Source organism: Pleurodeles waltl, chromosome 4_2, assembly GCF_031143425.1.
Source record: "Pleurodeles waltl isolate 20211129_DDA chromosome 4_2, aPleWal1.hap1.20221129, whole genome shotgun sequence".
NCBI lineage: Eukaryota > Metazoa > Chordata > Amphibia > Caudata > Salamandridae > Pleurodeles > Pleurodeles waltl.
In genome coordinates, this window is record NC_090443.1 from 740,562,122 (window position 1) to 740,584,105 (window position 21,984).

The 21,984-nt window shown below is 40.0% G+C and overlaps 1 protein-coding gene across 4 annotated transcripts in view; it reads left to right on the plus strand.

Annotated features, from left to right (window-relative positions):
• CCDC18 (coiled-coil domain containing 18) overlaps positions 1-21,984 on the plus strand; it is a 574,107-nt gene that overhangs the window by 427,765 nt on the left and 124,358 nt on the right. For all 4 annotated transcript variants that reach the window (XM_069232377.1, XM_069232374.1, XM_069232375.1 and 1 more), the window contains 2 exons: positions 6,431-6,644; positions 21,003-21,102. In XM_069232377.1, the coding sequence (XP_069088478.1) occupies positions 6,431-6,644; positions 21,003-21,102 (314 nt within the window). The remainder of the gene's footprint in view (positions 1-6,430; positions 6,645-21,002; positions 21,103-21,984) is intronic.

Sequence of the window (21,984 nt, forward strand, 5' to 3'; positions counted from 1 at the left end):
GGAATGATTTCATCTTGCATCCCGTTGATTCCAAATTGTTGTCTTTGCTGGAGGCCTTCACAAGAACAACTGGGGCGCACAATGGGTTTAATGGCAGGGAAACCTCGAAGACAAAATATCGATAACCCCAATTATGAAATTAGTGATGGCTTGGTGGAAGGAAACGGCAAATATATATGTAGGCCTATCTTTCACTCCTGTGCAGCCCTATATCCTAATGGTAGGAGATGCTTCCCTGGAGGGCAAGCTCATTTACAGGACTTGGAGATTTATGGAAAATGGTCTGTCCAGGAGACAGATTTGCACATCTGTCTTCTGGAATTGAAGGTGGTTTTCTTGGGCCTTCAGTCTTTCTTTCTGACTTTGCAATTCCTCTATATTTGTGAGAACAGACAGTACCACAACTATGTTTACTTGACCAAACAAGGGGGGGGGGAGGGATGAGATCAAAGGTCAGCTCAGGCTCAACAAATTTAGAAATGGTTAATTGAGTACAAACTTTCTCTAGAAGTGGAGCATGTTCCTGGAGTAGAGAATGAATAGGTGGATTCTCTCAGCAGAATAAGGAAGCAGTGCTAGGAATGGGAACTGATGCAGCAGCAGTTACCACAAGTATTCCATCATGGGGTACCGCAAATCTGGATCACTTTTCCACCTTTTAAAACAAATAATGCAGGATGTATGAAAGCAGATTCCCACAGAGAGTGTTTTGGGGAAATGTGTTCCAGCTAGATTGGACTGGAATGTTCAGCGTGGCAAGGCAGTACTGGATCATAGAGCTTTTTCTCCTATCAGAGTGCCCGCATATTCCATTCAAGTCTACAGAAAATCTTCTCCCCCTTAACGAGGGTCAGGTGGTCCATCCTCCGATGAGTTTGCTAAACTTGGCAACTTGGCTCCTCACAGCATTGAGTTTGCAGGTCAGTTATCCAGCACTCTTGTGCAGGCATCACAAGTAAAACATATAAGGCAAAATGGAAGATATTTTGGTGTATCACCAATAATCCGCATTTATTTTCTTGTACTCCAGAGCAGATACTTCCTTATTCGCTCCAACTAGCAAAATCACGTCTAGCACATTCTTCCATAAAGGTCAATTTAGCAGTTGTTTCCAGGGTTCGTGGGCAAAGCTAGGAACTCTTTATGGTACCACAGACTTACTAAAGAGTTCATAAGAGGTCTTTTTAAGGTTTACTCGCCTTTACAAATTCCCCGTGGCATAGCAACTCACCACAGTCCTGTCTCAACCCGGTAAGAAGTACTTTCATGACTATTCATATAGCAGAGATTAAATATGTTTCATGGAAGGTTGATTTTCTATTGGCTCTCACATCAGTGAGAAGGGTAAGTGAAATTCTTGCCTTCACTGTTAATGAGCCATACTTAAAATTCCCGGATGACAGTAATTTTGTGAACTAATCCTAACTTCCTTTTGAAAGTGCCAACTTCCTTCTACCTAAACCAAGCATAGCAGAGAGAGGCCTACACTCGATGGATGTTAGGTGTATAAAATTCTACTTGTACAGGACAAAGACTTTTAGGAAATTGGAACAATTTAATTTGCTCCACCGAGAAGAGGTCATGCTTTATTACAAACCAGTATTGCTCGGTGGATATCTGCAGCTATAACATTTTGCCATGAAAAGGCTGGATACCATTGACTGCAAAGGTGAAGGCACATTCTACAATAAAAGTAGCTGCATCTTCAGCCCTGTTTGCCGGTGTTTCACTGCCAGATATTTACAGGGCTGCGATGTGGACTAATGTCCACACTTTTACGAAGCATTATTGTCTGGATTCCTCGAGAAAGGCAGATGCCGCTGTTGGGCAAGCAGTGTTATGTCATCTATTTAATTAAGGTACAACAGAACTTTTATTGTTTCTTTTACTATACATTTATATACTTGCTTTTCAAAGCGTATATACCTATTGTGTTATGCAATGTTTATTCACATCTTTATAGTGCATTCATGTAAATGGCCTCGATCTTGAGTTCGTTTTTTCCATACTTTCAGATTTTAGTTTTTTCTCATGTTGCTGTGGTTCGCCTTGACATATTTGCTTACTGCTAACTCTTCTGATTCAAGTATGTGAATCTATAAAAAAATACAATACTGGAGGAAAAAAGCAAGTCGCTTACCTGTACAATGTGGTTCTCCAGTATTGATATCTTTCATAGATTCACATATGACCTCCCCTCCTCCCCATTTAGGCTCACTGTTTCTTTATTCTACGCATTGTTCTTTTATTACACTCGTGCTCAAAATCTGAGGTGTGGTGTCTTTACGGGGAAAAGTGCTTCAGGGGCTTTACTCTGATTGACTGAAGTTTGGTAGCTGTAAAACAATGTGAATTGGCTAGCAATGTCTCTTGTTTTCAGTTAGATTACTAATGCTTAATTATTAGCACTGCTTTTATTTCTGTTACAATGGGACTCCCACGATGACGATGGGGAAGATTCAAGCATGTAAATCTATGAAAGATATCAATACTGCAGAATCACAGTGTACAGGTAAGTAACTTGTTTTTTTCCATCTGCCTAGCAACTGGCACTAGTGTTGCTATTTGTCGCCAATTCTGGTTGCGGTCGACTGGCTTTTCAGGAAGTGTCCTATTGTTCCTTTTGAGGATGCCCTTTGACAGGACTTGCCTCTTTGGGGACAAAGCAGATTCCACTCTTGACGACTTCAAAGAGAGCAGGGCCATTGTGCGCTCCTTAGGTCTGTCTGCTCTGCCATACCAGCTGCTTCTGCTGAGGTACCCCATACAGACAGCCATTTTAGCCACAGCAAGGTTCCTAGCCCTTTTGTAGCCGAGGCTTCAGCATCCACAATACACCAATCAGTCCACTGACCCCCACCCTCTGCCCCATTCTGCCAGACCTCTTAAGTGTGTCCTTCGTGGAGCACAGCCACCCGGTTGGCTGCATGATTCAGTGATCTTTATGGGGTGGTGGTCAGAACAACAGATAGGCGAGTCCTACAAATTTTCCAGACGGGCACTCCCTACCCTTCATGGCCACTCTGGTGTATATTCCCCTCCTCCGGAATGACAGACGAAGGATCACCTGTCGGTCTTACAGCAGGTAGTACAAGCCCTTTTGGCCAAAGGGGCTATTGAGAGGGTGCCTGCACTAGAAGTGGGTGTGGCTATTACTCCCCCCTACTTTCTGATGCCAAAGAAGGTCAGAAGCCTTTGTACTATTTTAGACCTGTGCTCCTAAACACCTTCTTCCAAAAGTACAAATACAAAATGCTCCCCTAGCCCAGTTCTGGTCTGCCCTTGACCCTGGCGACTGAATGGTGGTATTGGATCTGCAGGACACCTATTTCTGTATAGCTGTCCTGCAGGGCCATTGGTGATATCTGTGGTTCGTGGTGGGGTAGGAGCATTTTCAGTTCACTGTGCTGCCCTTTAGTCTGACCAGTGCCCCTTGGCTGTTCACAAAAGTGGTGTTGGTGATAGTAGCACATATTTCCCTTCCTGGACAAGTGGCGGTTTGAAGGCTGGCTCACCCCAGGCAGTCGTCAGCCTCCTCCAGACTACTGCAAACCTTCGGTTATCTTTGAGGTTCTCTATCAACATGCTTAAGTCACACCCAACTATTTTTTACACTCTCCTCTTCATTGGAGCCATTCTGGACACAGTTTAGTTTTGTGTCTTTTCCCGGTAAGGAGAGTCCAGGACATTCAGACTATGATCTCTATCTTTCAGCCTCTGTCCCGGATTTCTGTGAGGTCGACTGAGGCTGCTGAGACTTATGGCCTCCCTCATCATGCTGTCAAGCAAGCCAGGTGGCATAAGCAGGCTCTGCTGTATGTTTTAAAGTTCATTGGGTCCAACCTCAGTGGGACCTCCAACCACGTCCAGATCTCAGAGGAGATTGCGAAATATCTGCAGTGGTTGATACTAGACTCTGATTGGGTCAGCAGCAGACCCATCTCACCACCCCACCCAGTGGTCACCGATGCATCTCTTCTGGGTTGAGGCTGCCATCAGGGACAGATGGAAGTCAGAGTCCTCTGGTCTCAGACGGAGGCCCGGCTCTATAACAACCTCCTAAAGCCATTCGTTTGCTGTTGAAAACCTTCATTTCATACACCAAAATGAGGCTGGTGGCGGTGCTTATGGATAACACCACCATCATGTGGTATTGCAATAAGCAAGGTAATGTAGGGTCCTGGACCCTCTGAAAATGGCTGGATCATTTGGGAACTTTCACAGTGGTGAACTGCCTGGCAAGAACTTTGAATGCCAGATTCAGACTAGCTCAGCGTAGACGTCTTGTGGATCATGAGTGGCAGTTGCATCCAATGATTGGAAAAATGTTTGGCTCAGTCTGTTTGCTGCCACTGAGGAAGTGCAATAACAACAGTTTTGCATGTTGAAGCTTCCATGGCACTGGTTGCTAGGATATGCATTCCGCCTAGAGCGGAACTCTAGAATCCTGTACACCGTCCTGCTCCTGACCTGAGTTTTAAAGAAGATCACAAATGACCGGGTCCGAGTCATACAAGTGGCCCAGGATTGGGCACAGGGAGCATGGTAACCAGAACTCCTGGGCTTCAGCATTTGTCCTCCGATCAGGCTGCCCCTCCAGGAGAACCTGCTGACGCAACTGCAGGACAGGGTTCTTTATCTGTGCCTTCGCAATCTCCACTTTCAAGCATGAAGATTGAGTGACGGCAGCTGAGTTAAGCACCTACGATCTTCCACCGGCGGTGGGTGATGTCATCTTGGTAGCCAGGCATTCCTTCATGAAATCTGTATATGCCTGTCATTGGAACAAATTTGTGGTTTGGCGTGGTGTGTTCCAGGTTGACCCCTTCTAGGCCAAGGTATTTGACGATCTGTATGTTTTATCTCGTACCCAGGAAGGCTTTGCTCTGGGCACAGTTACTAAGTATCTTTTAACTTTCAGTTTTTGTATCGTTGCTCACCAGTTATCGTTATTTAAGCCATTGGTTGTGATGTGTGTTTTTGTTTAAAGGTTTTCAATGCTTGTTTCCTCCCTCTCCTTTCGTAATGCCTCAGTGGCACCTTAACTTGGTCCTCACATTTGATGTACACTCACTTTGATGCCACTTCACAGCTGCCTTGTGCAGCTCCTCATCCTCAAGGTGTTCCTCATCACCATCACTTTGGTGCAATCTGCGACTGATCTTCAGGATTTCTGTGGTACCCCATTGTGCATTACATTATTCCCAGACAAACTGGTTCTGCAGACTCGAGCATCCTTCTTGCCGAAAGTTGTGACACCAATCCACGTTGGTCAAACTATCACTGCTGGAGTGGAAAAAGGCAATGTTGTGCAGAAAGAGGCCGGCTCCCGCTCAATTGTGTTCTGTATAAACATCCGCTACGCATTGGCCAAGAATCCTCTAGATGGTCTGGGAGCCCATTCCAGTTGGGCCAAAGCTGCAATGACTGAGTTGGCACTTGGAGTTCCTGTCCTGGACATCTGCCAGGCAGCTGCATGTAAGTCACTCCATATGTTCGCGAGGTGATACTCTGGATAGCCAGATTCACTGAGAAAGGGCATTTTACCTGCTCTTCTAACAGGGCTCCTTGGTTTGAGACTGTCCGGTATCTTTTCAGAAGGTGAGGATTCTGTGTTTAGAAGCCTCTATCAGAAAAACAATGTGCTTACCATCAGTAATGCTCCTTCTGATGGAGGCGCTATCTAACCGCAGATTCGTCACTGACCCTCCCGTTCTTTGAATTGGGATCTACCCATAAGTAGACCCCAAATCTAGGAATCAGCACACTGGTCACAGCTAATCTGCTATTGGGGTTCTGCATCAGGAAGTCTTGACAGCCTTGAAAGCAACTGACAGCGCACAGGTTGGAGCTCATGTCGACCCTGCATATCATCGGTCGTGGTGAGTTCAACACCATTATGTGTGGAACTGCACGGCACCACAAACCAGCATGCAGAGGTACTATCAAAAGTTTCCTGATCCAGTCTGATGCCTGGGAAATATTCAAAAGGTGAGGAATCTGCGGGTAGATAGAATCTCTATCTGAAAGAGCTTTACCAAAGGTAAGTAACCCGTTTAACAGGGAATCAGTAAGACAGAACTTGCACAGCTTTCCTATTTTTAAATAGTTAAGTGCAAAGTAGTTAAAAAAGCAGACTTTAAAGAAGTTGGTGCACTTTGAAGTGTATGTTTCATTATGTGACAAAACATACAGTATATTACATCCTGCATTTTTATGATCGAAAGACATACCATGGAGTACATCATCATCCAGAGTTGTTTTCACTGACATGCGACTGAATGAATAAACTGTTTGTCTCTTCTTCTCTACAGTCATTTGCTTGGTGATCAGGCATCTGTGATGATGTCATAGTGTATTTCGATTTGTATTTGGCACGTCATCATTGATTGACATGTAAACTTTCATTTATTACCTGTGTTTCTAACAGTGGCCAGTTTGGAGTCCGATCTGCGCCGATCTGAGGCAGAGAAACAGAAAATTCTCCAGAAGAGGGAGGAGCTGGAATCTCAAGTGGAGGCCGTCCAGGAAGAGTTGAATAAAACTATAAGACGCCTCAAGGAGCTGCAGGATGTGTTACAGCGTGCCCAGCTATGTCTGGAAGAAAAGAAGGTCGCCATCAGCGACCTCACTTCGGAACTTAGGTGAGTGAGACCGTGCTCTGCATGCGAAGATTGAAGAGCGCAGGGTATAAGGACCACTGAAGATGTTCATGTTTGTGCCGATCAGTGCGACTCCTCATCCCTGCAGGCATCGTGTGACTGGCCGAATATAGGACACACCTTATCCCTCCTTCTAAGTATTCCTTCAAAGAAAGAAATGCACTAGAAAACTTACCAGATGTCAAAACCTAATGAATAAAAATAACTGTTAAACGATACTCTACGTTTTAGTGCTTTTCTAATCTTGCAATAATCGGCAGTGCAATTTCGTGGAGCCACTCGAACAAAACTAGCTTTGGACTTGAGATAGCAGAGGCATCAGTGCATTAAGATATTACTTATCAGCAGAATCCCACGTGACACTGCTGGCAAGTCGAGCGGCTGCTCTTTTCACCTGACTAAGGGGAGCTTGTGATGTTAAAAGTCCACAATACAAGATTCCGCCTCCCTCGGTGAGACGGCTCCGAGGGAATGCTTGCACTCGTAGACATGTCTTTGGCACATGCCCTCTAGAGGTTCAAGTAAACCCGAGCATTCTTTGTCCTCAAAATGAACTCCATTACCTTGGGTGGTATTTACGCGTCTGTTTGCACCGTGAGTGTATTACAGGGCGGCATTCTGCCTAGCTGTAGCCTAGAAAATGCAACCTCCGTTTTTCACTGAACACAACATAAACATGGATAAATATCAGTAGGATGAACACAAAATAAATATGAATTTTTAAAAAAACAATACCATAAAACCGTGAGCCCTACTTATCACGATGTAAAGTAGAACTCTCTAATCGAACCCTTGTTGTGCCCATTTCTTAAACATGGTTATATTTGTCTATTTTGATAATAGGGTGTTCCCAATATGGCTGTTGAGACCAAGTGATATATAAAAATAGAAGTTGCAAGGTCATCAAAAATGACAAACTAGTGTATTGAATGCAGTAGTTACGCAGCCCTGTTGGTTTCTGCTTCACTCAGCCAGTCAAGGTCGCCATATCCTTTGAAACGTTTACTGTCACCCCATTAGTGTATGTGGTATTTCAGAGTCTTAAAGTCTTAAGGCTATTGAGTATCCGATCCACGTACTTAATTTTACATTCATTGCAGTTTGAAAGCACAAGGAAAATGCGAATTGCTTTCCTGTTAGTCTCAAGCACACCCACACTTGGAATCTTTGTGTCATTGATTAAAAGAAAGCAAAAGAAAATGTAAAGATACTCCAGGGATGACGAGGATTTCTTGAGCAGGATGTAGTCCGTTGGAGTCAAAGTGAAATCGGTATGCTTCACACTAGAGTAATATACCCGTCATCGAATACATTACTGGTTATGTTTGATTAGTTTTGGGAATACATGCTTACTATGCATTAGGTTTCTTGTCACTTAAAAAATATAAAGGCGGGAGTCAAGCTTGGCTACTCCACATGTTTTCCCCAGTGGTGTAGGCATTGCCATGCTTGCTTTCAAAGTGCTCTTACTCAAGGAGAATGAGTGGAAAATCAATATATTGTTTCTATACATGCGGGTGTCAGAGGCTCCGATGACAGGTATTGAAGAACTGGTGCAGCTCAGCCCCTCACATCTCTCCTAGTGGAAGCCTGGGTTTCTAAACCACCCCACTTTTCTAAGCAATGTAGTCAATTCTGGATGTGAGCTTTGTCGCTGGGCTTCTGGCGGTGTGAGTCGACAATGAGGAAAACATTAACCTACTCCAATTTCCTGCCTCATCTTCCATGTTTATTTCAGTGGAAGGTATGGCACTCAAGTTGGTGCCTGTTCTTAAGCCAGTGATGGGCAGGAGTGCCTCTTAGGGCCTGCCATATAATCTGATCTTCTGTCGCAGAATATTGCTATAGAGAGGTTTTACTACTAATGTTAATGCTTACCTTTTGAACATTGCTAATGAGATTGCTGCTGACCTCTGAGATCTTGTTATAGGTGTAGTATTAACATATTTGTTAATGCGGTCAGTACTGCTAATAAAATAGCCAAGCACTCTGCTGTACTTTATTTTTTACAGGCCACTAAGCAGTTGTAGCAACAAACATTGTAATATTTGTTGTCCTTTTTTCTTCAAAGCATTCATATACGTTCTTCACATTGGCTCTTTCATAGTCACATGCTTGAACCATTCCTGTCGCCAGACTTAGAATCCCTAGTAACTTTAAACAGCAGTAAAGAGTGTTGAAATGGCTCTAGGCCGAACAACAGTTTCGGTTCAGTAGCATATCCTCTTTATTTGAAACAATCCAAACTTCTTTACCTCCTCATAGAGACCACCAGATCTCGGATTTCTACTGCATGTTGTGTGTGAGGGGATTTCCAATGAGAGCTTTGTTCGAACCCGAGTATGATGTTTTTGGGGTATATCTTCACATCTAATTCATCTTCCTTCGATATCACCCAGCCCTAACCTCAGCTTTTAGCAAATGGAGTTGTTTTAGGGGTTTATGGCGCAATTCTCTCCACATTACTGTCTCAGACATACTATTGCTTATCACAAACTGGCAGTGTGCCTGAGAAGGAGAGAAGATCTCTGTTAAATCCTTTTTAGGTTGCAGACAAGATTTACACTGATGATACTCTTGATCATTGTATTTACTGTCCTTACCCTTGTTACAAAGTTTTCAAATGTGACACCTGCAAGACCTCTCTTCGAAGATGCTGATTGACAAAGAAATGAGGCAGTCAATTGGAGTATCAGTGACCAACTCATCCCTGTCAACGATCATCCAATCAACGGTAGTACCAGTACCACCCTCCTTGACTGCAGTTACTACAGCTACATTGATGATGACAACCTCCTCATCATTGTATATCCCGCTGACTACCCAATTGGCTGTCCCATCGACAGTAATACCTTCTCTGGGATTGACTGTTTCACATTTGCCATTGGAGGTTTCTACTCAGCCTGCAGGCAGCACACAGTCTTACCTCTGAGCTAGTAACTATCATCTATGTCCTTGAATATGAAGAGGGGGGATATGGGGTGGAGCAATATCAGCAGGAATATGATTATGAACCTCAAACCTTTGCATCGGAGGGCCATCCAAAGGCTTATGATCAATCGTATGGCCCAGAGTGCCACTAGAAAGAACCACCAATGCTACAGGTGCAGTTAGCACTTATGGCCATTCTGCAGCAACTGATGGATCCATTCCACAGACTGCTCCCTCAGCAATCTCATCCTCCAGTTGGTCCATTACCTGCTTCACAGCCACCACCTCCTCCACTTGCACAATCACCCGTCCACCCCCCTGTCAAGCATGGAGTCCCTCAGACTACATTGTGCCCTCCAACACCAACCCGAACCTTCTCCTACCAACAACTATGGGGAAAAATGACACATCAGATTCAGAGCAGACATTGGGCATGGAGGAAGAAGGTGAGTTTATACAGGAAGGTACGAAAGGGCGATGAGAGTCAGCAGAACAAAAACTGGGAGGACTACATACTGCTAAATATGGGCAGAGGTTCCCTGTACCACCAGATGACATCACCTGTTTCAATTCAATAGGGCAGGCAAAAAATATGTTCTTCCCATAAAATTGATGGGGGCAGCAAGGCTTCAAATATAATTTCAAACAGCAGTCACACACAGCAACCATCACTGTTCATACCTTAGACTTTGTTTAGCCTGAAACTAATGCAGGTAGAGTTACACTGCAGGCAGCAGTACTTTGACTTAGGAAAGAAGCATGGGCACCTCATTCTGCGCTGGCATGTCTAACAGATCACTGAAGACCTGACACTAATATCATGTCTGCAGCTCAAAGTAGAGAAACAAATCTGTTTACTCCTGCTTAAGCAGCAGCCAAGCCTCAGTACGTTCAAAACAGATGGTAAATGTATGCATTTAAACCTTATGGAAGGCAAGTTCTGTGTGGTTTTACAACTGGAAATTTATACCCACATGGTAATGCCCATTCTGGGCTATTTTTCTTTTGCCTCATTATAATGCAATGTATTAGAAGGCCCTTCGCAGCATTTAGAATCTGGGCTAAAGTATAACAGTTTGATTTCTAATGTCCTTAGAGGATCTGCATTGTTAGAAGCAATATTGAATAGAATGTTCTAAAGACAGAAAGAAAGGCAGAAAAAAAACAACTTTATTATATCCAGTGAACCCTTAGTAGCTAATGTTTGTATATTGACTGTTTAGAGAGGAAGATATTGATACACAGGAGTTGGTACAACCAGTAGAAACAGGATTGCTTTTATTTTGTTAGCAATACCTCAGCTACAGTATTTGTATTCTTGCATTCACACACAATTGCGACAGATTTGAGACATCTGAAAGATGGGCTACCACATGATGCGTGGTCTAATCATCAAATTCCTTGAGGAGAGACCGACAAGTTATTCAGATACCTTAAGGATAAACAAACCTACAATGAGAAATTATTTTTTCACAGCACAATTACTTCTAGGCATTGAGGCCACACTGTGAGTCCCGAAGAGGGTAGGTTTACAAAATCTAAGGAGGTACTTTTTGTGGTAATTGGAGTGAGTGAATGGAACAGCATCTTAGCTGTGATGGATACAAAAACTATAAACACATTCAGAAATGTCTAGGGCAGAAAAAGAGGATTATAAATCATGTCAACCACACTTTTGTCCCGGTGAGGTTCGTCGAGATGGCCATCTTCATCAACAACCCTGGAGGGTATTTTCAGTGAGCTACTAACGTCGGCTGTTAAAAATTAATATTAATGTTGGTTATTTAGTTTAGAGGTTTTGCACAAAGGCAATCAACGCACTCTAGTCTCTTTCTCGATACATAGAAACATAGATTAAGGCATTACATTTGTATTGGAATGTGTGCCATAGATTAGATTTTTTTTTTTGGACCAAACCTGTGTTTTTCACAAATATTGCCAATACATTTTTATGCATAAAAACAATGCACTTCATTGAGTACTCTTAAAAAAAAAAAAAAACCTTACTAATTCATCTGTCCCAATTCATATAATTGTCTCACTCACACATTGTTCCTGATCTGACATCTTTGAAGTTATACCAGCAATGTAATTATTTTACTATTGTATAGTAACAGTACTGTATTTATACTACAGAAACACAGTTGCTCCAGCTGTGGGGATTGTTGTAAGACGTAGGCCTTCTTTGGGATATGACTACATAAAAATATATGCAAATATGTGGGCAAGTGGAAAAAGTCAAATTCACTGGGATATCTTCCCTTAAGGTACTCAATTATCTCCTGCACAATTGCCCTTACTCATAAAGAATGTATGTGTGAAAGGATTGAAATGAGCAGCTTGAGGCAGGTGTCTCCAACCTTTTGTGTAATGAGAGCTACTTCTGATCATGGGTTTTGCTCTCAGTGTCATGTAGACATGGTGCCATATTTATAACAGAAAAATACAGTCATTAGTTTGAATGGGAGGAATTTAAAGTGAAGAAACATGTTTCATAAAGCATTAAGACTTAATTGACTTAATTGAAAGTGGAGAAAAACATTGAAACATTTTTCTCCAATTACATTTCTTCCATTTAAAAAATGACTTTTTCAGTTATATGGTACCATGTCTATGGGCACTGGGGGCAAGATTCTTGCTCTTTGTAAATGTGATACTTTGACATGGAAGAAAATTAATATGAAGACTTAACTTAAAAAGTAAGTTAACTCTTCATTTTAATTTTCACTCAGTTAAAAGCATTCAGAAACATAATTGCGGTCTTAGCTCCAATATTGAGTTGATGAGACTTTTATTTAAGAGTTAAATACCTCTTTGCTTGATTGTTGACCTCTGTGACCCACCAGGGTCATCAATCTCAGTGGAGCCCTGTTCATTACCAGGCTCTGCTATTTACAGCCTGATAATAATGTAGAATAAACACAACCTTTCCTTAATGTTAAAAGGAAAAGCAGAGCTTATTTATTGCAGTTCTTAATTTAAAAATGGTCTCAAGGCTGGGAGCTACTCTGACAGTTTCTGCCGCTACTGGTAGCTCACAATCCACTGTCTAAAGACACCTGGCTTAAAGAGTCTACCAGCTGTTCTTACAAATAAAGAACAAGATCTAGTCAAAAAGGGAATGCCAAAAACAAATATTCACGTTCCTAGCTTTCTAATGTTGTGATATAAACATAGCAAAACTATAATTATGCAGAGCTTTATAGAGAAAGTGTAACTTTCAAGGACAAAAACAGCAATCAACAGACACACCACATGAACAGCTGAAAACCCACTATGTGTGCTCAAATTCATGGACACGTGATGACATATGAAGATAATCATTGTTGGCTTTTGCATTTAGGGTAAGTGAAGGACTTCTCAAATCAACTTTTTTAAATATAATTTGTAAGGTTTTATTTTATTAGGTAATATTACTAGGTTGGCAAAATGTGTAATTTCAGTCCATATTTTTATAACCCAACCATAATGGTTGTCAAAGTGTGAATAAAAATGTGCTTGAAAATATACACTTTTTCTCCCATTAGGATTGTGAAGTGCCAATGCTAAACCATCACATATATGTATACATTTCAGATACCAAGCGCATAATTTAACGGAAGAAGACTGTAGAGTTGAATAAACATAGTGCATATATTGGTGCAGTGCCTCGTCAAGTATTGAAAATAATTCAGGATGAACTACAGATTGCAAATGTAGCAAAAGGTCACCATTGATATCTTGGCTTTCATAGAAAAAGGCTTGTCTTTTGACTGATAATGCATCAACACAGACCAGCTTCTTAATTTAGGCATTAAATATTTTAAAGAATATACCTAAAAATACAATACCATTTTTTCTGTGTAATTATAACTAACAAACTGTGTGTGTGTAAATGGGATCTGAGAAAATGTGATTCACAGAAATAGAGATTTCATATTATTTTATGACATGTTTTGGGATGCATAAAACCTATTAAAACCTCTATTTGAAATTAGTTTCTCATTGTTACTCACAGATTTCTTTTTTTCATATTTAGCTATTTAGATCAACATATAAAGACAGTATAACTTTAGTGGGGAATTACAATGTTAAAATATCACTATAAGGGCCAATGATAATTGTATTTGAAAAGTTCACAAATTCTTTCTACTTCACAATGTAATCCCTTGAAATGAACAACCTAAGTAGGTAGTACCACGTGCCTAATATTTATATGCATGACTGAGGCTTATTTTCCAAATACTAGGCGTGCAAAATACGGTATGCTGTAGTGCATGTTTGGCACAGACATGAAGTTTGTGAAATTGTTCATTTTTATTTCATTTTTACTGTATTGATTATTGCTCTTGTATTTATGTATGTGCTATTGACATAGCACAAGCCTAGCCGAAAGGCAGCAGAGAGCTGCACTGGTAAAAGACAAGTATACAGTTAGTGAGAGATGGAAAAGGTAGCTGGAAATAGATCAGACTCAGTCAAAGTTTTGTAAATTGCTTGTTACACAGGGACATGGACTTTGAGTTTTCCTGACATTAGAACAACTTAAGCTCGGAAAAACATTAATGAATCTGCCCCACAATTTAAAGCTGCCCTTTTATTAAATGAGTAAACATATTTTTCTGAATTACTGTAAATATGTATAGAGGAAGTGGGCAAGGGAAAAGATGGGGGTATTTCGAAATTCCATGGCATCTGTGCTATAGTTATTACCAGTATCCAATGTTGACATCCTTGAACATTTACTCTAATGGGACCTTCACTCTAATGTCAGAGCCCAGAAAGATAGTGACATTTCACAGGCATTTGATTAATGGGGGTGGGGGATAAGGAGTCAGATGTGAACCATTGAGGGTCTGATTTGGCTTTCATGGGCCTGATCTGTTAAATCTATACCAAGTGATGAGTAAAAGAAGTGCATTTTGAGGCATTGTTAACATTCAAATCTCAGGACAGAAGAGGTCTTCCAAAGGGTGGGTCAGTATAGGCAGCAAGATCTGCCACTAAATCATCTGATCTCAGACTGTTTGTTTCCTATAAGTTCAGAGAGACTAATCTCAAGTGCATAGGTTGTTCTCCGAACTAGACAACTGTTATTAGATAGTCCTGGGCATTTACCTGGAAGGACCTGTAGGCAACCTTGAATATCTCTCTGGGTACAAATGGAGTGACCCGAGGGCTGCTGCCAGAGGTTTGTATTGTCTAATGCCAGTAGTGTAAGCAGCATGGGTTTGTACCTTTTGTGTTTTGCCAAGTGTGTTCTTGGGGCACCTTGTGGGGCTGTGGTTGCTAGGTGACATAACACCGCAGCCAGGTCCGCACAGTATTGTTTGAGTTGAGGGGTAACTAGTTGAAAGGGGGAGGACAACATTTATTTCCTCTTAACTTTTAATGTATGACTAAAGCTAACCTTGCATATTCGTAGTTTGTATTTTTAACATTGCCCATTACAAAAAAATAACAAACAGAGATCTTATAGTTTATGCTCCGAACAGTCACATCATTATGCTCCTAGATGTCAGCGAGGAGATAATATTTAGTTGGTTTTTTGTTTGAGGTCTTTTAGATCAACATTTTTAAGATTCAGGACTGGATATTAGGAATCCTCAGGAAGGTTAGACGTTGTCTTTTCCAGGAAAGGTGCACAGTAATATATCAAATTAATAGAAAGCAAAGCACACAGAAATGATATATCACATACATAATTAATTTGTTAATTTTAAGATGCCTTGAAGATTTAAATAATATATTGTATTGATGAAATGCTTCATATCAAAGATTTGCCCAGAATGCAACCCAAACATTCACATGCACTGACCTGCCTGTGTGTGTCTTCTTGACTTCTCAGTTCTGAGTGGTCCCCCACTATTGTAGCTTTGTACCTTCTTTATGTGTCTGATCAACTCCTTATTTGGTTGCCCGCCTTACCTATGTGCTGAAGGCACACAAATGTTATTTCCTCTCAATTCTCAGTCATATCTACAAATCCAGTAGTCCAATAAACACCCGTCACTGGATGGCCATGCACTCCCTCTAGCTTCCAGCATCTCATATTCTTCCTCTATATATCCTCCCTTTCTCCTCCTCAGCTATAAAGCCATGAGTGCTCTAGTTTTCCAGTTGAGATTTAACACTTTCATCTCCATCAGGGCCTCAGATGCACAGTATCATTTCCTCAGCATCAGAAGAAATCTTTCCTCATCCTTCATTTAGTACCACAAAAAAGGTCATAAATGCACATGTGAAGACCAAATTGAACCTTTGCAACATCTTTCTGATGGATCTCCCCAAATGTACCTTCTCTCCCATTGACAAACTTATCAACTTTACAAACTGAGTAGTGTTCACCCTCCAATACCATGAGCCCCTTAGGTGTTTTTCTTTACAACCACATAACCACCCAAAAATAGGAATGATCCTGATCTATTTGTTTCTGTTGATGTCTATTTTAGGACTTTACTTCCCATCGCAATAAATACATTTGTGGTGTATGGTGTTTTTGGTCATTTTATGTTGTTGAATTATTTCTAAACTTGTACGATTTAAAACGAAGCAAATGAACAGGATAAATAACTGTTAACTTGTTTCTCCTATTTCATAGGGAGACTCATTGACAACTAAACATCAATAGAACATGACCAATACAGTGTGTGTTGCATTATAAAACACTCTATTTACATGAAACATTTCAATTACAATATAATTTAGACTTGAGATATAACAACATATAAGGTAACCATTAATTAAGGGATGGTAAGTTTGAGCTTTTTGTAAAATAAGAGATAACAAAAGATTAAAGGTTCATAATGATGACGTACATTTTTTAAAAGTACAGAAATGTGAGAAACTGATTTATGTACTTTTTAAAACAGATTGGCCAGGCATGAAATACCCTACCTTGTGTGAGGTGTAAGCTAATAGGCGACCCCTAATCTTGTTAATGGAAAGGTTAATGATTAATATTTAGAGTGTATTAGAAACTGTTGCTAAACACTTGCAAGTACACAATTAAGACATATCACATGACACATACAGACAACTTTAGGTTGTGTGTAAAAGTAGAATTCATGGAAAGCATTGTACAGCTCAGGTAGATGCTCTCATGGAGAAGACTGCTAAATATGTTTGAAATGTGGACACATGATATGCAGATTGTGTATAGATACCTGATTCTAGTAAAATAGTTAGAGTATTAGAACTATTCTTCTCTTAGAAGCTGTTCTACAACTCTGACAAGATTCTGTGAAGGTTGCCACATGAGTTGTCACTTTAGATTCCTTTTTTTGTGTTTGATTGATGCAACACATAAAGTAAAGCCAAATACATGGTTCTGCTTGTCTTGAGCCATATGCAGACTTCGTGCCACTTTTTTTGCTGACTGAGATTTTGTCACCTGCACTGCAGTGCCTAATTGAACAGTGCTGCTGTTGGGGGGGATGAGGAGGAAAAAAAACAAACTGCAATCACTGTGGGGAAAACACTGCTGTCACTAGTGTTTGACCCATGGTGAAACATCCATAAACATCTTGAGCAGTCTGATGGAATTGAGCAAAGAAAAACTGAAATACCCTGTAGTTTCTGAAGCTTAATAAAATAATTTAAAATTAGGAAAAATACACATTGCCGAATAATCATTGAGAAGGGATCCTGTGATTAAGTGTAAATTGTATGGTGTATTCTCCATCCTACTTAAAAATGTAATATTCTAGTAGGAAGAGAAGGGAGAGCTTTTGAGCCAGCCTGCAAACATACCTTTTTATTGATTTGTCGCATCGCAGGAGTCTTTAAACATGAATGTCCCATACCTCTTCTTTTATTTTGCAATTGACTGTCCAAATTCACTTTTCACATTTTTTAAAGTTATTTGTTATCTCACTTTTCCGAGGTGTATCAGAGACTGAATCATACCTAAATTTACAACAGTCACGTTTGCAGGTCTCAAAGTGTATGGATTCACAAGTTACTAATTTTTTGTCTGTCAATGCGGTATAATATGGCCCACCCGTCAATGCTGAAATAGGACACTTGCAGTTCTTTTGAACTATTTGTGAAATAGTCTCACTTTCATTGAAAAAAAGAGTGATTTTTATGACCAGATAGTATTGTTCATCCCTTTTCAAGGTAAAATAACCCATGCATCTCCCTGGAACACTTGATACTTGCTTATTATTCTGTTAGTTTTTTCAGTTTGATTGATTTCTTTGAGTTCACTGGATATGTATATTTTCACTTTGTGTGCTAGTCCATGATGTCTTCGCTTAATTAGAGATCATCTTGTCAATTATCTTGACTTTATTTATTTAGATACTGATATGTTCTACCTTAATTTATGAGTATGTATTTCACTTTGCATGTCATTTTTCAAGGGCTTAAATTAAGAGTAAAAAACACATCTTTCAAATTTCACCCTCCTGTGATTTCTGGCCCACCTCCTGTCACCATTTGTTTACTCTATTTTATATCTGATTTCTTAATATTATTCAGTTTTTCCTCACTACAGTCCATGCTAAGGGGCACATATCAGCATTACATGGATTTAAACCAAGAGAACTGAACCTAAATAGTTAATGTAGTAATATGGTAGTATGCACAACGGTAGAGGAATGCCTCAAAAAGTCCACATGACAACAGGATGATTTGCTAACCGAAGTCTTAGCAAACTGAGTAATGATGGTTCAGCAACTACTGGATCTTGCAGCCACAAGACCCTTGTGTAAGGATTGCTAGTATAGCAATGTTGGGTTAACCAGCCTATGAATGGAACACATATTGAGAGAAAATACAAAATAGCTGGGGTACAGGTGGGAAAATGGAATATTTAGAGAGTATAGCTAGGTTTAATGGACCGGCTAGAGAACTACTACTAAGTTTCAAAGATGAACCTAAGGTTCGACTAAGCGCTGTTGAAGGGTAGAGAGCCTGGTTGAAGGATGAGTGACTAGAAAAGAAAGAAGGGGGATGAAAGCCTTCTGGTGTGTGATGATATAGAGTAGTTGTTGCTAAAATTGATTGTAGAATGTACTCCACGCCACATGTAGAACCTTAACCTAGCGTTTCATGAAAATACTCAAGACTAATAGGGAACATTGTGGGAGCACCAAAAATGCTTTTTGTATTGTATTGTTATGTTGCTTATCTTTTGCCTGCAATAACAAAAACAGCACATAAAGTTAATAAAATAATAATTTCCCCTTTTGGGTGCACCTAAACAATTATGCAAACTTATGCGGATTGGTAAGCAATATTAATCTTACTTGTATTAAACCAATTGTGAAACCTCATTCATCCTGAATTTGTCTGAGTGGGCTACAACATATTTCACTCATTTGAGCATTTCAATATTGTTGCGATGTCAGTTGACCAGTGCAACACAATGACTTCTTGTGCTGACCATCTATACCAGTCTGGATTTACAACCAGATTTTATTTGCTGGTTAGTAATTTCACTCTGCTAATTTGAAATAATTTGACTACTGTGTTCAAAATGTAATCTCAGGGCAAGTATCTTTTTAGAATTATGTACATGCTGCTGAGATTGTCCAAAACACAATCCTCCCCCCACCCCCATTTTAATCACATTTGCTAATATGCTAATTTGATATTAATATCTGAAAGTACTTGCAAAAAACCATGATGGTCAAAGCTCTTTTTGGATTCATGTGTGATTGATTTTGAATTGTGTGAAACAATTTCAGCTCCTGTTCACAAGCCTGTACTGTGTTTTTGTCTTTTAAATCTCCCACCAGACCAGGCCTCTCTCATATCAACCTAAGGGTGTCATGTGAGAGAATATAACAAAATAACTATTTCCTTTCTGAATAGACTTAGGTGTGATTAATAGAACACACACCAAGAGAACGAGGTGGTGTTTTGAAAGCACCCTCACTATTTGATTATACCATTCTTGTGCGAGGTCAACTGATATGGCATTAAAATATTGCCTTCCTTCACAAGAAAACCAGTGGAGAGCCTAAGAGGTACCCAGCCAAAGAAACAACTATACAAAAAATATTAGGCAGTTTTACTACCAAACATACTTAAAGAATGCAAAGTGTTACAAGAGCAGACATTTACTAGGTAGTCTGTGGGTGCATACTAGTGGACTTGTAGGGCTAATGGTCTCTGCCTAGTCAATTGCTAACTTTATTCTACCACAATGTGCCAGATGTTTGGATGTCTGCAAGAGATGTTGCCCGTTGGTGAGGAGTGTATAGAGCAGTTGAGGGATGTGTGTCCAAGCAAATGTCCACATTAGCCCATCCGTCGAATTGTATTATTGCCACCAGTTAGGCTTTGGAGGCTGATGAATTAACTGGGTTAACGTTAATAACTTACATTTCGTGCTATCCACCTGGCATCACAATGAGGATAAATGTCAGTTGCAGAATATCAGTGTCTTGTGAAAGCACAGTAGCAGGGTTGAAAAGACCAGGGTCCCAGCAAATGTCTACATTAGCCCACCTTTCAGTTCACCAGGAATGCACAGCTGATTGAGAAAAGATAAGGGCGGGCGAAACAAGTGACTTCATGCTAATACTTAATTTGAAAATAAAACAAGCTTTGCTGCTGAAAAGCGGCGTCCTAGAAACAGCATGGTGGGGCTCTCTGGCCAACACTTAGGATGTTGTCATCAGGTTTTGAAGGCAGAATTCCACAGCCAGGAGCAGTCATATTACTTCAGAATGGATAAAAAGAGTTCAACAAGAGACCACAGTGATTGTTTTTGTAAAAGGGTGGGGAGACAGAGAGAGGGTATTGTGGAATTTAATATAATTGCTAATTCATAAAGAACAGGGGTCATGCTGCGTGATTTGGATGGTGATAGGTACATCTGGAAAGTGTGCATCTTTCCACCAGTCCAACTTTGGAGATTGAAGAATTAACTGGGATGTTATAACATAAGAACCCCTTTCAATGTTCATCAGTTGCAAGGTAGGGGCTGAAGAGAGACTAATGCATGCTCTACTTCCGTGTTAATACAATACACTCCTTGCTGTTCACCTGGGACCATAAGGAGGCGCTTGCAGTTGCAAAATATTAACATCTCCTAGAAGCACAGTAGCAGGGCTAAAAAGACCCCAGCTCATGGTGGCATTCCATTTTATAGAAACACATGATTTCTTCAGATGTAACATGGAGGGTGGGCATATCGTAAAGAAATGCACATTTACCCACTTGACTGACCTTGCTAAATGTCCTTGTTCTTCAGTGGGAGACAGGTTTCTAGGCAGATCTTAATTTAAAGCTTTAAAAGACAATACTGCTTTTTGTGTTAATTAATTTTGCAAAGAAAATATTAAAAGAAGTCCCCAGGTTCTTTAAAACCATAGCCATTGTCAGTTAAGTCGGGTACTTTTATGCCTTGGCAACTGAATCTTGATTTGAAATTTGATGACAACAGAGTGATGAAACTTGTATTTTTTATTTCAGACATTGTAAAGGTGAAATTGAGGAGCGAGATCTGGAACTTGATGATCTGAAACAGACACTAAAAGAGAGAAACTGGGAGCTGAAGCAACGAGCAGTTCAGGTTGAAAATATTTTAAAATGTACAATGGAATGTAAATAATATGTACCGTAAGCTGAAAGTGATATTGTTTTCCAAAATAACAAGTTTTGCCAATACGTTTGTTGCATTTTAAAATGTTTTTTTGTACGTTTAGGGTCAGCATTTTTCATTAAATATTTAAAATGGGAAATTTGAAATTATCTTTCGAAATTGTTATGGCACACCCCTTTTTATCCTAATAACCGTTTTTTCACAAAAAGATGAAGTGACTAAATGAGGCATCACTATAAAATGGTGCTTTCAGATTTTGATAACTATGATCAGCATGCCAGTATATTTGAAAATTCATTTGTTTTCAATTTCTGTATATAATTGCTGGTGTTTGACTTATTGAATTCCAGTGGGGTAAAGATTAAGGTTTTTTTTAAAATTATAAATGTGATTGCAGTCAAATCGTCAGGATTTTAAAACCGTCTGAAAAGTGACAGCTTCAAATTATAAGCACCCTTCCATTGGAGATTATCTACTGAAGGCAGACATGTTACTGTTTCAAGTTAATTAAGTTTTAAAATATAGGTTTATCTGATCAAGATTTGATTTTTTTACCAGTGAATCCTAGCTTTCAATGAACTTCCAGTAACATTTTCAACTTTGAAAGAGGTGAAATTCACAAGTTAAGCAAATACTGAAAATGTATCAAAAGGTTTTAATTTGCAATCCTGCTAAACATCTAAGCTGCTAAACGTTTAAAAAGAATACTTCTAGATTCATATGAGGTATTGAAATAGCTTGGAAAAAGGAGAGAATATCCCACATGGATAAAAAATGCTTGTAATTTGCTTTAAGAAATGACTGTTTACTGTGATGAAATTAGAAGATTTTCAAAACCATTGAATGCTAAAA